The following is a 22265-nucleotide window of genomic DNA, read 5'->3' as shown; positions in this document are numbered from 1 at the left end:
TTTGCTTAATAGATAATGTTTCTCTTTGTATACAAATGTGCACGAAGGTGATCCTGGGGACATTCAAAGAGTTTGGAGGGTGGTACCTTGAGCATTTTAAGACAGGTGTTTCTTCTTTGCTTAAGAGGACATTTAGCAAATAGAGATGCTTTAATTATTATTGTACATTGAAATTCCTCTAAAGCATTTGTACTTGTGAGAGCAGTGAGCTTGACCTTGTTGGGCACAGGTCCAAATGTCAGGATTTGATGTAGATTTCTTGGAAGTCAATGGGAATCACGAAATTAAAACAGCTAATAGATTAAATAGTTGCTGTCTTTCTTGCTCTGCTAGACTCAGGGCAGTGGGGTGGTGGCTTTGAAGAAGTTTGCAGGTTCCTGGTCCTCAAGATACTTGTAATGGGTAAACCCAAGACCATATGTGACAGTGCGAGACTCAGCCTGACAATAAATAGGGCAGAAAGTAAAAGGTTATATTCGCAGAAGTGAAAAGACTCACATTCTAGGAAACATGGTTTCTAGAAATTAGAAACATGGTTACAGAAATTAGTAATTGGCACATTTAAGTAGTTTTAGTTTGGGGTTGACTCAGGACTACTGAAATGAGTTAACCTTGAACCACAGAATATTTCACTTAATTTTACTTTGCCCTGATGCTTGTTAAAAATCATTTTAGGTGGGCTTATTTTTCTCTTTTGGCTTAAAGTCATGTAGAGTTAGGCCCATAAACAAAATGATTTTGTTCTTCTTGTAGTTCATTGCATTCTGCTTTTGGGATTTTCCTTCCTTTTTGGCTGTGTTTTGCACTTATGAAAGTAGTATCACCTTTAGGGCATTTACAGTTACTTTAGAGATACTTGCCAATCACAGTAAAGCACTAAGACAGTGACCGAGGAGTAGCTGAATAAAAGGGAAAAGCTTCAAAAATAACTTGGGTTTTCCTATTAGTAAAATAAAAACCATGAGTTTATAGCAGTCTTTTTTTTTTTAAGATTTTTTTTTATTTTTATTTTTTTTTATTCATTTGAGAGGGAGAGAGCATGTACCAGTGATGGGAGGGGAGGAGGGAAAAGGAGTAGACTCCCTGCTGAGCAGGGAGCCCTGACATGGGACTCAATCCCAGGACTCTGAGTTCCTGACCTGAGCCAAGGCAGATGTTTAACCAGCTGAGCCACCCAGGAGCCCCAATATAGCAGTCTTTTTTATTAGGATCAGTTAGCTCTTTTGCTACAGTGAAGAGTGCTTTTGATCATGAGTTACTGCCTTATAGTTAACTGCCTTAAATTTCAAGGAAATTGATTATCTGTCCTAACAAGTCCAAGGATGGGGTAGCTCTAAGGACAGTATGTTCAGGGCTCAAGCACCCTTCTTTTGGCTCCATCCTCAGGGTGATAACTACCAAAGCAAGTCCCCAGTGTCACATGTAGACATGATACCTCTTGGAGAAGCTCTTCCTCTTCCTGTGTGGCTGTCATAGGAGCTGGGACATCTTCTGTACATTGCTCTGGTGTATTCTCTTGCCTCATTCACCAGAGTTGCTTCATGCCCTTACCCTAAACTGGTTCTGGGCAAGGAGCATCAGGCTACCCTGATAATTGGACCAGCCAGTCCCTCATTTGGAGAGGTATGGTTGCAGCTACAGAGAAGAAAGGGGATACTTCCATAAAATCAAATACAGGTTCCACTGGAAGGGGTGGGGTGGGTGGTAGGATAGATGCTTGATAAGCAGCCCTGTCAGTGATGGCAGGAGACCTTTTCAGGTTTTTTTTGTACATCCCCTTCTGAGTTACAGATATTTTTGTATCTTGTATCTATTTGTATCCTTTTTATTCACTGATCCATGCTAGTGACAATGAAATGGATAGAAGCATTGAGACCAGGATAGAGGCTTCATAAGCAAAGAGAGAGAATGGGCCAGACAGTGGATTAACACATAGTGGCATTGAGTTCATTGTCAGTGAAGAAGGGGTGAAAGCCTAGGGCCCAATTTATCAAGACTATAAAACCTTGGAGAAGCAAATGGAAGAGATTTCGGCTTTCTCAAATTGACAGGAAAGTAAGCACACACACTTTAGAAGGCGTGAAAATGAATCTGGTTTCTCAAGGCCAACTGGAAGAAAGGGCTGGTTAGGGAAACCTGATGAAGTCATCTAATGTCAGAAAAATCTCTCTCAAGGAGAAATAATTATTAAATGGATGGATTTATTGAATACAAATAAAGGTCTGATACTGTATTATTAGGTCTTTTAATTTCCAGAGCCCTATGGATTAGCAATTATTTTCATTTTGTAGATGACGAAATTATGATTGCTGAGTCAAAGTCAAGGAGCTTGCCCCAGGTCACGCTGTGGATTTGGGACCCAGGTTTTGAACCTTTGCTTCTCTGATCCCAAAGCTGTGGTCTTGTAGATGTACTGGGTTGGATACTTTCCTGAGTTAGATAAAACTCAACTTTAAATTGTGGATGTATAATTTGTACAGTTTGCATTTAGGTGGCTAGTCTTTGATCTACTCTAAAGTAGCTTGGTATACTCTTGTAGATTAAATTCATTGTTCATATTTTGGCCAGTAAGTAATGAATTTGAAGCAAGTAAATGAATATAAATCTTTCCATGAAAACAAAGCATTATAGAATGCTTACATTTATTATGAAGCATTTTTGATACTGAGTTTTTAAACATTGGTGTTCAGACCACTGTTTTCTCATTTTTCCTCATCTTCTTTTATATCTGAATTTTTAAGGACCTGATCACTTATCTAGTCTAAGGTTTTTTTGGTATTTTTGCTTAACGTGCTTCAGAATGTAGCTCATTTCATCGATCACTTGTACTTGAAATGACATTTCTCTCTCTCTTGCAGATATCAAACCTTCCAATATTCTTCTGGACAGGAGTGGGAATATTAAGCTCTGTGACTTTGGCATCAGTGGACAGCTGGTGGACTCCATTGCCAAGACAAGAGATGCCGGGTGTAGGCCATATATGGCAGTAAGTGCAAAGGCCAGACTTTCCTGGTTGATAGTCTTTGCCCAGAGAGCCTGTGCCCTTTGGTGCTTTCCTTCTAAGGGGTCTACCACTGGTCATGCAGTTTCACCATACTAAATATTTTTCTCTGTCCTAAAAACCAAACTTAGGTTCTAGCTTCTCTGTGAAACTCTGATATTACACCAGTGAACTCCTGTTTCATTGTATTTCTTTATTCCACTCATCCACCAGATGGTTGGTTAATTTTCAGAAGGCCTCTGTGTTTCCAACACTCCACATGCTCACTTGACTGTTGTAGATAACATTGTAGGATCATGGACACTACGGATCATGCGTCCACATCACCCATTAACACATGGATAATGTGGTCTATAGGCCAGTCACTGATGCTTGTTTTCTAGTTGGAGAAGAATGGGAGACTGGAGTTTCCAGGGTTCCTAGTGGAATTAGTATGTCTTACAGAATCTGAGGCTATGTTCTGAATATTGTTGGTCCCTTCCTTAGAGGTGGATGAAGCACACTGAAAGATTCAAGGGTGGAAATCTTGGGTATTTGCCAACCTAGAGCCTGTTTCCCCTCAGAGAGATAGACTTACCCTAGCCTTCTACACGTCATACTCCTCTTACCCCAGCACGTACACATATGCTGTTCCAACAGGCTGGATTTTGATCTGTATTTAGAAATTTAGTGTCTATATTTTAAGCGCTTCCCCTAGATGTTGGTGTCTTCCTTAATGTGGCTGTGATTCTTTGGGGACTAGTACACAGCTCTTAAGTGGTGATAAATAGGCTGTGCAGACTATTGAGGCATTCCTGTCAGTAGTTTTGGCTGTGGTCTTTATGGATTTGTGTGTGCTTGTGCATGTGTGTATGTTTGTACAAAAAGAAACTTTCATATGAAGTTTGGGCTTTGTGGATGTTGACTGTCCAGGCAGATTATTGGGAAAATTTGGAAGGCCTTGGGCTCATCATGATAATTAGGGTTAAATGGAACAACAATTTCAAAAGTAAGAAATAAAAATGTTATACACGCAGCATTTGGGAAGTCATATAATTTACACATTTAGTAAATGTACCCTGAGAATGAACTAGAAGCTGTTACCTGGACTTGTAGGGCTTATCACAGTATTAAGGGTGACCAGGTGTTTGTGCAGTGGGACATTGACTAAGAATTATGTTTGATTTATGCAGGGTTTTTAAGATATATATACATATATATATTTTTAAGATATATATAATATATCTACATTATATATATAATATATTTTAATATATTTATATATTAAAACATATATATTATATATAAATATATATATATTTTTATGTTTATTTGAGACAGAATGAGAGAGCATGAGCAGAGGCAGAGAGAGAGGGAGAAGCAGGCACCCCACTGAGCAGGGAGTCCATTAGGATGGGGGGACTCAGTCCCAGAACCTTGAGATCATGACTTGAGCTGAAGTCAGGTGTTCCACTGACTGAGCCACCCAGGCGTCCCTGATTTATGCAGGTTTAAAAAATATAATTGCAGACCAACTAGAGCTGAATGTTTGAATTCAGGTAACTTTTAAGAAAGAAGTAGACTTTCAATTTTTATGTAGAAATAAGGTTCACAGGCCCAGGTAGTATAGGGCTTTTCTTTCCCTGCTAAGCTTCTTCAACCTTGGAATCAACCTCTAATCTTTACTGAACTAAATGAAATGCTTCTGTCCATTCTAGTCTTTCTGAGACCTATAGATGGATAAGAGTGATTGACATTCATTTTATTACCAGCCTTGTGGTGGCTTGACTCTTCTTGATGTACCTTGACAGAAAACACAGAAATGTATCTTGTCTTTTATTTAAGATTTATTATTTGTCTTTAGTCTATAGGAATTAGGAATTGTGATATTTCTTTTGGATTATTTAACATAATGGTGTATAAATAATGTAGGGTTGAAACACAAGTGTTTGCATAAACCAATTGCCAATGTTAACGTTTTGGGACCTTCCCACCTCCCTCATCGAGGTGTGTGTGTATAAACACGCAGATGTATGTGTCTGTATGTGTTCTGCGCCATGAGAAAGTAAGTTGCAAATATCACGAATGTCATTCTAAACACTTGGTGTGTGTTTCTCTCATAAAAAAGGGCACTCTTCTACATAACTACAATACCATCACCACACCTAAAACAGAAACTTAAAATAATTACAAGAATTTCATGACATCACCTTGTTCACACATAGATTTCCCAAGAATGTCCCACATTCTGGATTTGTCTGATTATTGTTCCCTCATGAGTAATGTCAGGCTATAAATTTTTTCAGCATGGATATTTCATAGATGATGGGTACTTCGTATTGCGTCACATTACAAAACACATCCTGTTAGGTTATTTCATTAATGGTAATGCTTATAGAGATGATTTTTTTTTCTTTTAAGCAGTTGAGACATTTGTAAAATAGAAATTCATTTTCTCACAGTTTTTTCTTTGTTCCTCTTCTCCAGATGAGTAATTGATGGTCTTTTCATTCTCAAAGGATTCCTTCACCCACTAGCCTCACATGCTTCCCCTCTGCAGTCCTCCAACACATGAAGAGACTTCTAAAAAGTTACACCAGCTTCCCTGTCTTTGAGGAGCATTTCCTCTTGTACCTACCTCTTCTTCTGTGCTAGGAGCCCATCTGTATTAGTTTGTAAGATACTTAGTCTTAATAGTTGAAGTAAGAACTCATTTCATAGCAATTCTTTCTAAAATATGTCAATTCACTTATCTTGGGGATTTCTCAAACCCTGGCTTAATCTCCTCTTAAAATACATATAGCCTATTAGGCCTGAAAATCTGACCAAGCTATAGCTCATCAACATCAATAAATTGTTGATGTTTGTGTCCTCCTTTGATCTCTATTCAACAAATTTGGAAATACACATTCATTCACCTGTAATTTGTTTCTCTCTTTGGTTTCAAAAAACTGGATTCTTCAGGATATAATTTTCATTTTCCACTTGTATATAAGACTAAAACAATGGTGGTCACTTTTTTTCTCTTTGGAAGGCCATTCAGGTAAAATGTTTGGTAAAGAACTTATTAACCAGTCCCTATAAGAGTTTTTTCTTTTTTTTTCTTTTTAAAGATTTTGTTTATTTATTCATGAGAGACACACAGAGAGAAGCAGAGATATAGGCAGAGGGAGAAGCAGGCTCCCTGTTGGGGAGCCCGATGTGAGTTTCGATCCTGGGACCCCAGGATCACGACCTGAGCCAAAGGCAGATGTTTAACCACTGAGCACCCGGGTGCCCCTATAAGACTTATTTTTGTTGAGAGGCTTCTCTTACAAACTCTGTCTCTTTGCTTGTTACAAGTCTGTTCAGATTTTCTAGTTCTTCTGAGTCAGTTTTGGTAATTTGTGTGCTTTGAAGAATTTTTCTATTCCATCCGGGTTATCTGACTTTGTCAATGTCTGTTTCCTCAGGTAGTTTCTTGTTCCTGTTCATTTCTCCAGTGAATGGGTCATACTTTCTAGTTTCTTTGCATGCTTTGTATTTGTGTGTGTGAGAAATGGACATTTTGCGTATTAGGTGATTCTGGGGGTGCTTGGGCTCAGTTGGTTGAGCAATCGACTCTCTTGGCTCAGGCCATGATCTCAGGGTCATGAGAGTGAGCCCCTTAAGTTTGCTTGAGATTCTCCCTCTATTCTAATCTCTCTATTGAGATTCTCAAATAAATAAATAAAATGTGATTTTGGAACTAAATTGTAATTTTGGAAATAAAATGTGACGATTCTTCTATTTGTGGTTTGTTTGGCTCCTTTCTGTGAGATGTTAGCTGTTTCTCTAGTGATTTTTTTCCTCCAACCGTCTTGTTTTTAGAGGCTGTATTCTTACTCCTATGTGGTCTCTGATGTCCGTTTTCTTAGCTTGTGTTCAGCTAGTGTTTTGACAGTTTTGTTTTTAGTTTCCCTAGGTTTTTTTGGGTACCAGGACCTAAAAAGAAAAAAAAACATGAACAAAACAAAAGGAAAAAAACACCAAATATTCTAGTCTTTGCAGATTGGCTATGCTTGGGCACTCCTGCTTGACTCAACTGTTTACAAATCTGCCTTAACCTCTGGTTCTCTAATATATCTCTGTCTTCATCTTTCACACTAGCCATCCACGGGTCATTCATTTATGACATTTTCGAGAAACGTCCTTTGATTTTCTGCCTTGAGTGTGTTCCAAGTTAGGCAGAAGAGGGGCGGGTGCACCACCACCTATTCTTCATTGCCCTCAGACAAGTTGGAACAAACACAATTCTTAATGCTCTGTTTCCTCTTCCCTCTGGGCCCAGGGTCTGGGGTCGGACCCCGGGAATGCTGGCTACCATCTTCAAGACTGTTGTTGAGCTGGAGCAGGGATTGGGATGAGGTCAAGTCAAAATGCTGCAAATGTTACTTACCACTTTTAAGTTGGCTTTTTCTTGATTCACTGTTTGCTTGGTTGTTAGAAACTTCTGGTTTTTTTTTTTTTTTTTTTAGATTTCTGACAGAGTTGGCTATGACAGTTTTTTTCCTTATTTTTTTCATGTTTCTTTGGAGGGATGGTCCCTTGGAGTTACCTCTTCTGCTTTTGTTGCTGTGTCATTCTATATATCACTTTTAATGAAGGTAGTATGGCTTCACACTAATCCTGTTCAAATAACTGGGAGATAGTGTACGAAGTGGCTTTTTAAAATTTTTATTTCTGGATGACATGTTACAGGTTTGTCAAGAAAACTTTGTAGGGTCAGTTAACTGGGAGCTACCATGTGCCATTTTTAGTGGTATAGATACATTGTGTATATCAGCACAGGAATTAAAAGTACTGAGAAAAATCTCAATAAGGAACAACTTTTCTAAATCTAGTGTTCCCCAAATATTCGTCAGTGAGACCCACTTCATATTGTGGCATGCTTATTAATAACTGGAAGAGCTTCTAGTCTATGGAAAACAGTTTATTCTGTAGTATCATAAATGCTGTAACTGTCTCAGGCTTTTCAACTGGGAAAAAATAAGTTTTCTTCAGGGTGGCTAGCTATTGCTTTTACGGCTTTGTCAATCAATTAGATCCCTGTTCTTCTTGGTTTAAAGATTTTTTAAATGAGAAAAATAAAAGAAAAACAATACATATAGTGTATAGTATGTAATAATCCAAATAATGTGTTTTTATTTCAAGAAAAATGTTTTTCATAAAATAAAAACACATGTCCATACAAAAACTTGTGCATGAATGTTTATAGCACTCAGCTACATGAATGTGTGATAGCCAAAATGTTGAAATAGCCCAGATGTCCATCAGTGGATGAATGGGCAAACAAAAGGTGGTCTGTGTACAAGGGAATATTACTCAGCCTTAAACAAAAATGAGGTACTGATTCATGCTATGATGTAGGTAAACCTTGAAGACATGCTAAGTGGAAGAAACCAGGTATAAAAGATCACATACTCTATGGTTCTATTCATATGAAAGTCCAGGTTTCCCTATAGCAATAGAAAGTAGATGAGCAGATCTGATGGTGGAGGGAGTTTGCAGTACAGCAGATAGTGTGGCCAAAAGTGTAGGGTGGGGAAAGGGTTCTGGAACTGACTCTGATCATGGTTGCCCAGTTCTGAGAATATAGGAAAAGCCAGTGAATTGAGTGCTTCAAGTGGGTGAATTGTATCATGTGTGGATTATATCTCAGGAAAGCCCTTAAAGGAACAGCAACTGGAGGCCACCCTTCTTTGGGCCAGTAATGCGACTGTGCTTGAGGTGCACAGTCTCTGAGAATTTTAACTTCACAGAAATCAAGCTTAGGAAACAACTGTCCATGGATAACACTGCTGTCATCTTTGGAAATGGGGATTTGCGAGTGAGTAACCAATATCCTTTCTTTGTTTAGCAGTTTGAATGCTTATTTCTGAATGTTAGAAAACAACAGACTTCCCCTACCCCCATTTTGGGCATTAAGTCCATGATGGTTTTCTTTTTTTCTTTTATAAAGATCTTATTTATTTATTTGAGAGTGAGAGAATACATGAGATGGGGGAGGGGCAGAACACAAGCTGACTTCCCACTGAGCAGGGAGTCCGAGGATCTTGGCTCCATCCCAGGATCCCAGGATTGTGACCTGAGCCAAAGGCAAAAGCTTAACTACCTGAGCCACCCAGACACCTTCATGATGGTTTTTTTCTAGAAGAGCTTTCTACCTTAATTTTGAATTTTTTAAAGATTCTTAATATTTTTTGCCTAGTAAAACATTTTGGAATATTCAGGGAAAGATTCCAGATTGGATTATTTTCTCTCTTGAGTGCATATGTGTATACATGCACATTCTTAAATGATGCTCATGTGTCACTTTTTCTGTGTAGTTTACACAGAAAAGTTTTAGTTTGTACCCGTAACTTTGAGATGAACAGCTTATCCTCAGTGGCTTGATATTTTCCCTTCCTGGTGACTTTGAAATCCCATTGCATTATACCTGTTTTTAAAATGTCAAATGAGGGCAGCCCGGGTGGCTCAGCGGTTTAGCACCGCCTTCAGCCCAGGGCATGATCCTGGGGTCCCGGGATCGAGTCCCATGTCAGGCTCCCTGCATAGAGCCTGCTTCTCCCTCTGCCTGTGCCTCTCTCTCTGTGTGTGTCTCTCATGAATAAATAAATAAATAATAAATAAAATCTTTAAAAAAATAAATAAAATGTCAAATGAAATAACTCAACGTTTGAGAACTCTACTATTGATAGTATTATAGATGTGGTATTTTTTATAACTGTTTCTTTATTGGAAGATTATGTCCCTGCTCAATATATAAAAGATAAAATGCAGACTAGTAAAATGGAGAAATAATTACCCATCATTCATTCATAAAGAGAAAAAATTGCTGTGAGCATATGTCCTCCTACATTTTTATGTAAATGTATTTTTCTCTTGCACATATGCTTTTCATCTGCTCTGTAGGCTTTTGCAGGCATGTTTCCAGGTCGATGCATCTTCATATATAATGAATTTAGCCACTAAAAATGAACTGGCTTTCTATTTTTGCCTGCATATGGTTTTTTAAGTGTTTTGTTATTCTAAATACTGCTGCAAAATTTTTAAGCTGTGTCTTTATACAACTCTTTTCTGTTTTCCCTTGGCTATAAAAGGGGCATGCTTCTTGATACCTTTGGGAAAACAATGCAGGATTGAAAGGGTGTGTTTTCTAAATAGGTATCATTCTGGGTTACGGTTTTATCTTTGTTGAGTTGATAGGTCAGAATGAGATTTGTGAAAAATTTGCTGGGATTTTTGTTATGTATTTTAAAATCATTGAGAAAGATACTTCTCCATTTTTTCTTACATTTGGCCACTTTTATGTATTAACCTTTGCCCATTTTTCTATGAAGATGCCAATCTTTTGTACTGATGTAAAATATGAGAATTTTAACCCTTTTCTTATTAGGTTTAGGTTACATATGTTTTCCCAGAAGCTGTTCCTTGTCTTGAACTTTTACATAATTTTGTGGTTCAATTACAGAAGTAGAAAGATTCCATGTGGTGAGTTTATTGGTGTTACCTTTATGGTTTCTGGCTGTTAGCATATCTTGAAATATCTTTCTTATACCAAGATTAGACATGGTTGCAGAGTCACATTTGAGTACCTAAGTTTAGGCTCTTGTTTTTTATGCTTTGGGTTTCTAATCCTGCTGTGATCGGTATTGGTGTGTTATCAAAGGGAAGAGTATAACTTTTCTGCCCATAGATGGTTAACCAGCTAAGAATTTTTTTAAACTCTGAATTTGTTTTTTATTCTTTTCTTTTAAAGATTTTATTTATCTTTAAAAGAAGATAGTCCCGCATTGTGCTCCCATGGGGAGCCTCTTCTTTGAGAGGGAGAGAGACTATAAACTGGAGGGAGAGAGAGGGGGAAAGAGGATCTGAGGCAGACTTAGCACTGAGTGCAGAGCCCGATGTGGGGCTCAGTCCTATGACCATGAGATCATGATCTCAACTGAAACCAAGAGTTGGTCACTCAACCCACTGTGCCATGCAGACAGCTCTAATTTTTTTTTCTTAATTCAAGAATAATTAACATATGGTAGTATTAGTCTCAGGTATACAATATAATGACTCAGCAATTCTGTGCATTTACTCAGGGATCATAGCAACAAGTGCCCTGTTAATCCTTTTCACCTATAGAATAAGAGTTTTTTTTTTTTTTTTTTTTTTTTAAATTATCTGTTTATTCAAACTCCATTGTTGGGACTTAATACTCTTACACTAAATCCTTGGATTTGGGAGTGTTTCTGAACTACATTGTGTCATATTTCTGTATTTTTCATATGAATGGTGTATCATTGTTAAAAGTAACTCAGGAATTTTATTGGCATCTCATTAGATGTAGAAATTCCTTTGGTTATTTCATTTTTATGTTCTTGAGTCTTCTCAATGAAGAATATGTTGTTTTTCTCCATCCACTCCAGTTATCTTAATGTTTCTTGTTAATTTTTCCTTCCAACAGGCTGTATGCATTTATTAATAAGTTCTTTCAAATTTTGTTGTCATTTCTGAATACTTGTTTATACCCACTGTGTGTGCTTTATCTCCGTTTTTTATTTTCAAGTCCAAAGCAGGGCTTAACCTCATGACCTTGAAATCAAAATTTGAGCTAAAATCAAGAGTCAGATGCTCAACCCATTGAGCTACCCAGCCGCCCCCTTTTTCTCCTTTAATTCTTTCTGAACCCATTCTCGTGGGTCCTTTTGTCCCATCACCTCATTTTAACTACTGTTATCAGAGTGAACACTGTCTTTTATGTTGCTGAAGCCCCTGGTGAATTCTGAGTCATGATCTTCCTTAGTTTTCCTGTAATGTTTGAAATACTATATTCTTGAAGGACTTTTGTCACTTAGTTTCTTGACATTACTTGCTCTTGGTTACCTTCCTGCCTGGCCCATCTCTCCTGATTCTCTAGGGCTTTCTCATCTTCCCAGTCTCTTTACACTGGTATGCCCCAGGGCTGAGCATTCAATCTCTTTTTTTTCTTTTAACTACTGAAATTTTTTTAGAGAATTCATCCAATCCTTAGGATTAATACTTTGCTTCTTTTGTTCATCAAAGTGTAGCATCTGTCACATCGTGGATCCTCAGGTATGGTGAATGGTGATAACTTCTTTCCTGCCCACATCTCACCTGTAATTCCAAAGTCAAGTATCTGGTTTCCTACTTTATAACCATTCTGAGATCCTATAGAAGTGATTAATATAGGAAGTCCGTTGCCAAGCTCTTGACCTCATCATATCACCTCTCTGCCCCCTACAAGATCTGGGGGCTAAAAAAAAAAAAAAAAAAAAAAAAAAAGATCTGGGGACTCCCTCCCTGCCAACCCCTGTTGGTCTGTATCTCAGTAAATATCAACTCCTCTTTCCAGTTGCTCAGGGCACAGACTTTGAAGTTTCATTTCCTTTTATTTTCCATATTCTGCATCCTTCCCATAAACAAACATTTGTCTGCTTTACTTTCAAGGCATAGAACCCACCCTCTTAAAAACTATGGATATTCCTTGGTCCGGCCACCTACATTTCTCACCTGCCTGATTTCTGTAGTCTCCAGAATGGTCTCCCTGCTTAACCTTGTTCTACTACGCAGTCTGTGGTCAACATAGTGGCCAGTTGTCCTTTCCAAGCATTGCCAGACTGTGCCATCTCTCTGCTTAACACTCATCCCCAAATCCTCATAATGGTCCTTTAAGGCTTTATGTGATCTTGCCCTCAGCTATCTTTCTGAATTGCCCTCATATTACCTTCAGCCTCATTTGCCCAGCTCTGGCCATGGCACCGACCTCTATTCCATATGTATATGGAAGAATATTCCTACCTCGGGGTCTTTTCTTTCTGCTTTGAACTCTTTCCCCTATGAATATTTTTAATGTGCCAGTTTTTCACTTTAGTTAGGTCTTGGAGCAGATATCACATGCCTGATAATCCTTCATGGACCATCACATCTGAATAATACCCTCCCTTTCTGTCTTCCCTCCTTGACCCTGCTGTGCTTCGTAACCCTTATCACCACCTGATTATTTTAGTTTATGTATCTCCTCCTGACTAGATGGTGAGCCCTTTGAGACTCTAGTGTTTGTTCCCTGCTGTGTTCTTGGGTGCTAAGACAATTTTTTGTTGCTATTTTAAATGTAATGTGTTTTCCTAATAATTGCTGATATACAGAGGAAAGCTATTTAGATTGATATGTTAATTTTATAACCAGCCAAATTACTAATCTACCTCACTTTTGAATAGGTTTCAGATGGTACTCAAGGTACCATTCTGCAAATAATTTTGCCTTGACCCTCCTTGTATTTATTGATATTTCTCATACCTGTGTGTGTATTTACTTTTCTCACATTCACTTCTGTTGCTTTGCTTAGAGCATCTAGATCAATGTTGAATGACAATATTGATAGTAGGATTCTTGCGGTTTCTTGGTCTTGAAAGCAAATGCTTTTTTTCTGATTTAACTCTGTGTGAATTTCTGTGTGTGAATGTGTGTGAGAGAGATCAGAATGAATCTGGAACAGCTGTTAAAATTTTATTAAATGCCTTTTTGGTATCATTCAGTCCATGAGGAAATGTTTCTCCCTGCATTGCTGCTGATATGACTATCACAGTAACATCTATTTCCTGTGGTTGATCCATTCTGGTGTTGGAGAAATAGTCCCTACCTGGCTCATAGTTTATATGTTTAATATATTTTTACATTTGGTATGTTAATATTTATAATATCTGCATGACAGTGTTTAAGTGGGATTGATTTATAGTTCACATTGTGAAGGTTTAACATGGGCTATGCTGGCTTTAAACAATCAAATTGGGAAAATTTCCATCTTTATTCATATGGTAAAAAGTTAATGATTATCTCATGAGCGAAACATCTTTGACCTCAAGTTTAAAACAGTTTCCCAAGACTTCATAACATTAGTGCTGGCATAGTTTTCATTCTTTGAGATTGAAATCCATCTTAACCAGGAGTCTTTGAGGAAATATAGAGAATTCTTGAAAACCTGTGAAATTTTACTGTTTCCTCAGCATCAGCATATACTTGTAGGCCGTGTACTTGTGTACATGTATACACATACATATTTTTATCTTCTTAGTTGCTTTTAATTTTAGATGTAAGAACTATTTACTGGAATGTTTTTAATATCCAAATGTGGGGTAGTTTAAAAATTTGTCTATTTCTTTAATACACCTCCCTTTAAAAGGTGGAGACCATGACGCATGGACTGAACTTAGCAAGTCACTTCTAATGAAGAACATATGGCAGAAAGGACATTGTGTCCCTTCTGAGAGTAGGTCATAAAAAAGCATTGTAGCTTGCTTTCTTTCTTGGATTGCTCACTTTGGAGAGAGCCAGCTGCCATGTTGTAAAGACACATAAGCAGTTTTATGAGAAACTCATGTGGTGAGGAACTGTGGCTTCCTGCCAGGAACCGTGTGAATGAACTTGGTGATAAATCTCCAGACCCAGTAAAGTCAGCCCTACCCAACATTTTGAGTACAGTCATGAGACACACTGAGTCAGAACCACACATCAAAAATAATCCCTGAATCCTGACTCACAGAAACTGTGAGATGATAAACGTTTGTTATTTTGAGCTACTAAGTTTTAAGATAATTTGTTACACATCATAGCTAACCACTACAAAGTGTTTCACTGATTTTTAAAAATCTCTTATTCCTTTCAAAGCTTCTTAGCCTGTACACTTCTACCTTTTGGGACATACTGAGATTCTTTTTAGCATGATCAATGATCAATTAAAAATGAAATATTGGAAAAAGCCTGCTCTGTATTATTAATTACATTTATTCAACACTTCTTTTTTTGTCTCTTTAATCCAAGAAACATTACTATTACTATTGTCAGTTTCTCCTTATTTTTTGGTTTTTATTTTATATATTCCAATACAGTGTAACTTGAGTTATATATTTATTTATATACATATATACATATTTGGATATAAAATTGTTTTAATCTTTTTTTTTTTTTTTTGCTATTTTTGTTAATGTTACATACCCTATTCTCCGCGTTGATGTTTTCCTTTAAACTTCAATATTTTTAAAAAGCTTTTTGTTTTTCAAGCCTGTACTTTGGATTTAGATTTAGGATGCAGGGTCTTTAATTAATTTCATGAATCTTAAATATCTACTCCTATCAAAGAATAATTTTCAAAATGTTAAAAATATTATACATACAAGTAAAGAAAGAAGTTGTCTAAAATACATTGAACTCATTCATAAGAACACTGGACAGACAGGATGGTAGTGAGACTAGCTCAAGAACATTTGTGTAATTCAATATTTATGATCCCTGAGGAAGAAATGCCAGGATGGGTTGGCTCATTCAAATACAGTTCTGCCAATCATCTCCAGGTCCATAAGGAAGTAACTTTGGGGTTTCTAGACAGAAATCATTTGCATCCCTCATGGACAAAAATATACAGGTAATCACGTAACTTAAGTATCTGGCCCTAATAAATAATAAATATCAAGCAAAATGAAAGGACATATAAATAATCCTCGGGTAGGCTTGTCAGTGCTCCAGTATGAATGAAAAGAAGTGGAATCCTTTTTTGACTTATTTACAGGAGTTGGGTAAGTTTTCTTAGCACACACATGCTAGAAATTCCACCTCTTTGACATAAACATACAGCAGTTTCAGAATAAACACCAGTACCACAAATGGTAGGCATCCATTTTACATATATACTTCAGATTTTAGGAAATGTAGTTATTCATTTAATTGCCTCATCAATCAAGAGATTGATTGATGTCTGTCACCAAAAAAAGATCATTGGTCTTATTTTCTGTGTAATTGGATTTGCTTTTCCCAGTTTTATCTAAATGTCATCTTACACTATATACTGGTTTGTGTCTTGCCTTCTTTCTCTCAGCATAATGTCTAAGAGAAAACCATGCTGTTGTGTTAGTTCATTCTTTTATTTTTTTTATTTTTTTTGCTGAGAAGTTCTGCATTGTACTGATAGACCACAGTTTATTCATCCATTCACCAGTGGATATTTTGGCATTACCAAGTTTTTCAGTACCTGCTGTTTCTGTTTCTCGGTCATTTTGCTATCAGCAGTGTTTGTAGTTTTCAGTATAGGAACCCTTGTGTGCCTTTTAAATTTATTCCTAAGGAATTCATGTTTCTTGATGCTACTATTGTAAATGGAATTTAAAAATGTATTTTCCAGTATTTCTCTCTCTCTCTCTTTTTTTAAAGATTTTATTTATTTTATTTATTTGAGAGAGAAGGGAGGAGCAGATGAGAAGGAGAAGCTGACTCCATGCTGAGCACAGAGCCTGACGTGGGCCTTGATCACAGAACCCCAAGATCATGACCTGGGCTGAAATCAAGAGTCAGATACTTAATTGACTAAGCCACCCAGGTGCCCCTTCCAGTATTTTTTTGTTGATAAATACAGACGATTTGCATTATTTTGTCATTGTGCCCTGTGTCCTTGCTAGTTTCACTATTAATTTTAGTAGTGATTTTCTGTGTAAACAGTTGAACTTTAAGTGTCTGTGAGTGGAGGTAGTGGCTCCCCCCACCCCTTACCTTTTTGTATTGGCTAGGACCTCCAAAATAATGCTGAATACAAGTTGTACCTTGTTCCATATTTAATTAGAAAGGGAATGTTCTGGATTTCACAGGTCAATATGATTGCTCTTGCTGATTTTTGGACGCCCTTTGTGAAATGAAGCTTGCTTCTTTTCTCTTAGTGTGCTCAGAACTGAGTTTTGAATTTTGTCAGATGCCTACATTTATGGAGATGATGATATATTTCTTCATTTTTCTGTAAATATGGTACATCACTTTTTTTTCAAGTTTTAAGTCAGTATTGTATTCCTGAGATAAACACCACTTGGTCATGATTGTTTTCTTTTCACATGTTGTCGATTAGATTTCCTCATATTTTTGTTAACAATTTTTGTGTCTGTGTTTATGAGGGTTATGAATTGTGTAGTAATGTTTTTCTTAGGTTTCTGTAAGTTATTATATTGACTCATAAAACATTTTTTGAGAGACATATGTGTAAGACTGGTGTTATTTCTCCCTTGTATGGTTGAAAGAGTTTTCACCAGAACCCATCTGGGTTTTGACTTTTTTTTTAGATTTTATTTATTTATTCATGAGAGACACACAGAGAGAGGCAGAGACACAGGCAGAGGGAGAATCAGGCTCTCTGCAGGGAGCCCAATGCAGGACTCAATCCCAGGACCCCGGGATCACGCCCTGAGCCAAAGGCAGACTCTCAACCACTAAGCCAGGTGTCCCTGGGTTTCAGCTTTTCTTCGTGGGAAGGTTCTTAATAACAAATTCATTGAAAAAGTAATTTTAAGGCCATTCAGATTTCTCTCTTATTTTTGATAGGTTTCATTTTCAAGTGTCCATTTCCTCTATTTCTGGAAGAGTAGTAGTCATATCCCCACTTTTGCTCTGATTTTAGCCATCTGATTGTCTGTCCTTTCTGTTCAGTTAGTGGAGCTGAGAGTTTGTAAATTTGTTGATCTTTCCAAAGAATCCTTTCGGGTTTTTGTTGTCTTTTGTTGTCTTTTTGGTGTGTGTGTGTGTGTGTGTGTGTGTGTGTGTGTGTGTGTGGTGTGTTTGTTTTGTTGTTTGTTTGTTTGTTTTTTTTTGTCTATTTTACTTATTCTTCTAATTCCTTAAAGCTGTAAAATGAGGTATTGATTGTGATCTCTTTTGTCTTCTAGTATTTGCATTCAGTGCTATGAATTTCCCCCTGAATACTACTCCCACTGCATTTCCCAAAGTTTGATAAGGTCTATTTCATTTTCATTTAGTGCAGAGTTTTGTTTTTGTTTATTCACTTTTTCTTGAGCTTCCTCTGTGATAGGTGTGTTGCTTGGAAGTATGTTTAATCTCCAAATATTTGGGCATTTCCCAGATAACTCTGTTACTGATTTCTAATTTAGTGACTTTGTGATCTGAGAATATACTTTGTATTATTTCTCTTTTTAAAAATAAGGTGTGTTTTATGGCCCCACACATGGTCTCTATCAGTGAATGTTCCACGCTTGAGAAAAATGTGTGTCTTTCTGTTGCTGTACAGAGTATTTTCCTTTCTTGGTGGATTGTCTGGAATTTTTATGTAATATGTATCTTATCAAGTAAATATGTATTTTTACAACTAAAAATTAAGTAGCTTCCAGTGAATATTTATGCAGTCACAGTACTCCTGTTCAAAACAAAAATTATGTAAAATAGGTTTCCAAACTAGTTGTTGCCGAGAGGCAGAGATTATAACACAGTCAGTGCTTATACTTCTGGACATTTCTTTCAATAGCAGTAATTTTTGCTTAGCTAAGGACCATTTTCAGCTCTGTGCTACTGGTTCTCTTTTTCTCTATACCTTATTTCAGGGAAATAATGATCCTTATTTCAAGGAAATGTAAAGAATGCTCCCTTCACAGAGATTACACATTTTGCTATTAGCATAATAGGAGAATATATTTGACAGTACCTTAATTTGGTTAAAAATGATTAATAGATATCCTTAAAGATATGCATAGTGATACATTTAGCTTTATGATGAAGAATGGATGGAATAATTATAATGAATTTAGCTCATGTTTGCTCTTGTATCTCAGATATATTGTGGTGTGATCTTATTCAGTGAAATGGAGAAGACCTAGTGTTTTGTTTTAATCTGTTTACCACTACTTGCTTACTAATCTGACCCTGTAATTCTTTATTTTTTTCACTTTTCCAGTTTTCTTCCTTTTTTCTTTGTTCTCAGCTTCCGGTTTGTAAATGCTGGTGAGTCCTTAGGGGGAAAAATTAGAAGAGTTGCTGTGTGTTCCTTGTATGGAGGTGGCCATTGGGTTGGGTTTTGTCGTTGTTGTTGGTTTTCAGTATAATAATGGCTTCCTGTTACTCCAAGTCTCACTCTAGATGTGGATTCTTCTAGGAGTGTGCCGGCATTTCAGCTCCCTACCCAGCTGTTGCTTCCATCCTGCTCCTTGAGAGTATGCATAATTAATGACCATGACTTCTCTTTGTGTTCCAGCCTGAAAGAATAGACCCGAGTGCATCACGACAAGGATATGACGTCCGCTCTGATGTCTGGAGTTTGGGGATCACATTGGTATGTTCGTCTTCATAGTGTAGTAGGAAATTTAAAATTACAAGAAAATTTTATCAGTTTTCCACCCCTTGTAAGAACTGCTTTTTTCCCTTCCTCTTCTAATCTTTGACTTTTACTTAGTTTTCTCCTATGGTTACAATCACAGGGACTGTGCCTTCTAGTTGTTGAAATAAAGTATATGTTTTACTCTAACGTTCAAACCAGTTGATGGTCCCCCTCAAGATTTTATGCAGTGTACCTCAAGGTTTTATGCATGCTCTTTGATGTTACTCTGGGTCTCTTGGCCAGAGATATTAGGGGTCAGCAACCATACCAGGGACAAGGACAGGGGGAGGGCAGCTCACCTGTAGTCAGTGCAGCAGTGACTGGCTCCTCCCACCTCAGGTGTGGGTGGTGTGTGTGGTAACACTCTGTGCAGCATGTGTATTAGGTATATAAATTCACATGCATGAAAATAGTTTCTACCTGGAATCTTCTGCTCACTGAATAGAAAAGTCATGAATGAGTGAGCTGAAAGTAATTCAGTTCTGGAGGAACACAAACTACCTAGGTGATCATCCTAGTAAAAGTTCTACCTTAAAACAACACTGAGTAGGAACAGTGAGAAAGCTACTTAATTTGCAACAAAGTAGATATAATAGACTTCTCACCTATGACTGTATTGAAATTTTCCTTCTGTCTTAAAAGTATCTTTGTTTGCTTATTACTTCCTTATTATTGAATTTTGTTTTGAAATTTTAGATTTATTTTTTGGTGCTCTCTGTGTTTTATCATGGCTTGGTGGCCTTTTTCTGACTTTGGACATCTTCTGGTACACTGTGTGAATTTCCCATCACTAGAGGGGGCTGTGTCCTGTTTGGTAGGCAGCCCCAAACTTTTCATTTCCTGCCATTTTTAATAAGGTCCCACAGCATGAAGGTAACACCAGTTTGGAGCAAAGAGGTTTTTTTTGTAACTTCCTAAATGATCTCCATCTGTTCATTGGCATTATGAGGTCCTAAGATCTTCCTATGGATGAGACCCATAGTTCCCCTGGTGAGTCACCTAGAAAGGCCTAATGAATTTTCTGTACAAAGAGTTTGAAGGCTAATAGCTCTCCTCTGCAGAAGACTCCATCTGGTTTCCTTTATGACGTGGGATGGATGATACCTCCTGGAGTATTTTCTTATTGTGAAGCCAACTGACCAAAGGAGAGAAGTAATCCCTTTGTTTAGTTAAGAGAGACCATGGAACATAGACATCTTTTAGGTGTGGTGACTGGTCCAGAGACCCATAGCATGACCTGTACCTTCCTGCTGAGGCACCCAGCTGTGTGCATATAAAGGACACTCATGATTCAGAAACACCTGTACAGACAGATTCTGTTTCAAGCCAGTTCTGTTTCAAAAGCATATTTATTTCATCATAAAAACAGAATTTTGTTCTGTGAAAAATTTTAGCAGAAACATTTTCAGCAAGTTCTTTTAGTATATCTGGCTAAACTTTGTTTAGAAGTAAGGTATTCAGTACTTATAATTGCTTCATAATTTATTTTCCATATGGATAATGTTAGAAAAATTAAGAAATGCATGAAATTTTGTCTAAGTTCCTCAGTCCTTCACCTTATATGGTGCATTTTACTGCTTCTTTTTCTTATTAACACCCCTTTTCAAGAATGAATCTGATGAAGGTATTCCTAGTGTTTTGAATAACCAATAAGGTTTACTTTGTCCCAAGCATTTGTATTTATATCAAAAAGTAACCTCAGCCAGAGGATGGAATTTCTCTGTGTGTGTAGCACACTTGCCTGCTCTCACAAAGGCGTGTGTGTGTGTGTGTGTGTGTGTGTATGTGTGTGTGTGTAAATGGGGACAGTGGTGAGCTGAGGGCGCCATCTTAGGGTGAGGAAGGCCTTCCCACCCCAGTCTCCCATTGGAGGAAGCCCTTAGGTTTGCTTGGCAGCTTTCTTTTCACTGTATAATCTAGTAATTTAATATTTGACCACATCGACACCATCAAATAGTCCTAAACTGAAAAAGCTTCGCAACAGTGTCCTCAGACAGCGTCTCTTGGATGCTGTCTCTTCTGATGAACTTGGGTGTCCCCATCCCATATCAATCACCTGTCAGTGCCCCTAAAATGGGGCTCATCGGGGCCATGCTGTATATTTAGACCTATCTTAAAAAAAACAACAACAACAACAACAGATTGTCGGTTCTCATTATCCTCAGAACAGAGGGAGAGAAAGATGAGAATATAGTCCACAGATATGTTTGACCTTTGACCCATTGGGACATACTTCTGTAAGATTCTCCAGATATGATTTGGCCTGGTTTAAAGATACTGTCCTGAACACTGTTACTGGGGTCAGCATTTGGGGTTTGACCCAAACTTGATTTCTTCAGTTATAGTAACATCTGCTTGTTGAAATTGTAGTAACCACAGGATGCTGGAGAACAGAATTTGCACGTTGCTTCTTTTGAGCTCAGGTTGGGCTTTTGTTGGTTGAAAGTTCACTTACATTAAAAATGAATTTGGCTACCATTCTGGATATGGCCTTCCATTCTTTTTTTTTTAAGATTTTATTTATTTATTCATAGAGAGACACACACAGAGAGGCAGAGACCCAGGCAGAGGGAGAAGCAGGCTCCATGAAGGGAGCCCAACGTGGGATTCGATCCCGGGTCTCCAGGATCACGCCCCAGGCTGCAGGCGGCGCTAAACCGCTACGCCATGGGAGCTGCCCATGGCCTTCCATTCAGATAACTACAGATTATACATACTTTGTACCAAGAAAGTTCTAAAACCAGCCTTCCACGGGCAGCCCTGGTGGCAAGGTGGTTTAGTGCTGCCTGCAGCCTGGGGTGTGATCCTGGAGACCCGGGATCAAATCCCACGTCAGGCTCCCTTCATGGAGACTGCTTCTCTGCCCACCCCCCCTGAATAAATAAATAAAAAATCTTTTAAAAAATAAAAAATAAAACCAGCCTTCTAGTATGGTTCATACAAAGGAATCAGAATCGAGGGCTACCCTAGCCTTTGTGCGGCGGTGACATCGTCTGGGCTTAAATCTGGTGTTTCCTTTTAGTCCCAGTCTTGAACTCAGTTGATATAGAGTTTTCCATATTATCTTGATTTCCAAATACCCTTTCCACTTAGCCTGAATAATTGCAAAAATTTTACCTC

General features: G+C 37.7%; 1 protein-coding gene across 4 annotated transcripts in view; it reads left to right on the top strand.

Annotated features, from left to right (window-relative positions):
• Positions 1-22265, top strand: part of MAP2K4 (mitogen-activated protein kinase kinase 4) — a 131739-nt gene that overhangs the window by 95944 nt on the left and 13530 nt on the right. For all 4 annotated transcript variants that reach the window (XM_077892612.1, XM_077892611.1, XM_077892610.1 and 1 more), the window contains 2 exons: positions 2859-2986; positions 19023-19100. In XM_077892612.1, coding sequence (XP_077748738.1) covers positions 2859-2986; positions 19023-19100 — 206 coding nt within the window. The remainder of the gene's footprint in view (positions 1-2858; positions 2987-19022; positions 19101-22265) is intronic.

The sequence above is a fragment of the Canis aureus genome, chromosome 3 (assembly GCF_053574225.1).
Source record: "Canis aureus isolate CA01 chromosome 3, VMU_Caureus_v.1.0, whole genome shotgun sequence".
In the NCBI taxonomy this organism is placed as follows: Eukaryota; Metazoa; Chordata; class Mammalia; order Carnivora; family Canidae; genus Canis; species Canis aureus.
Note: the sequence above shows the minus strand (reverse complement) of the source record. Positions and strands in the feature narration are given on the sequence as shown.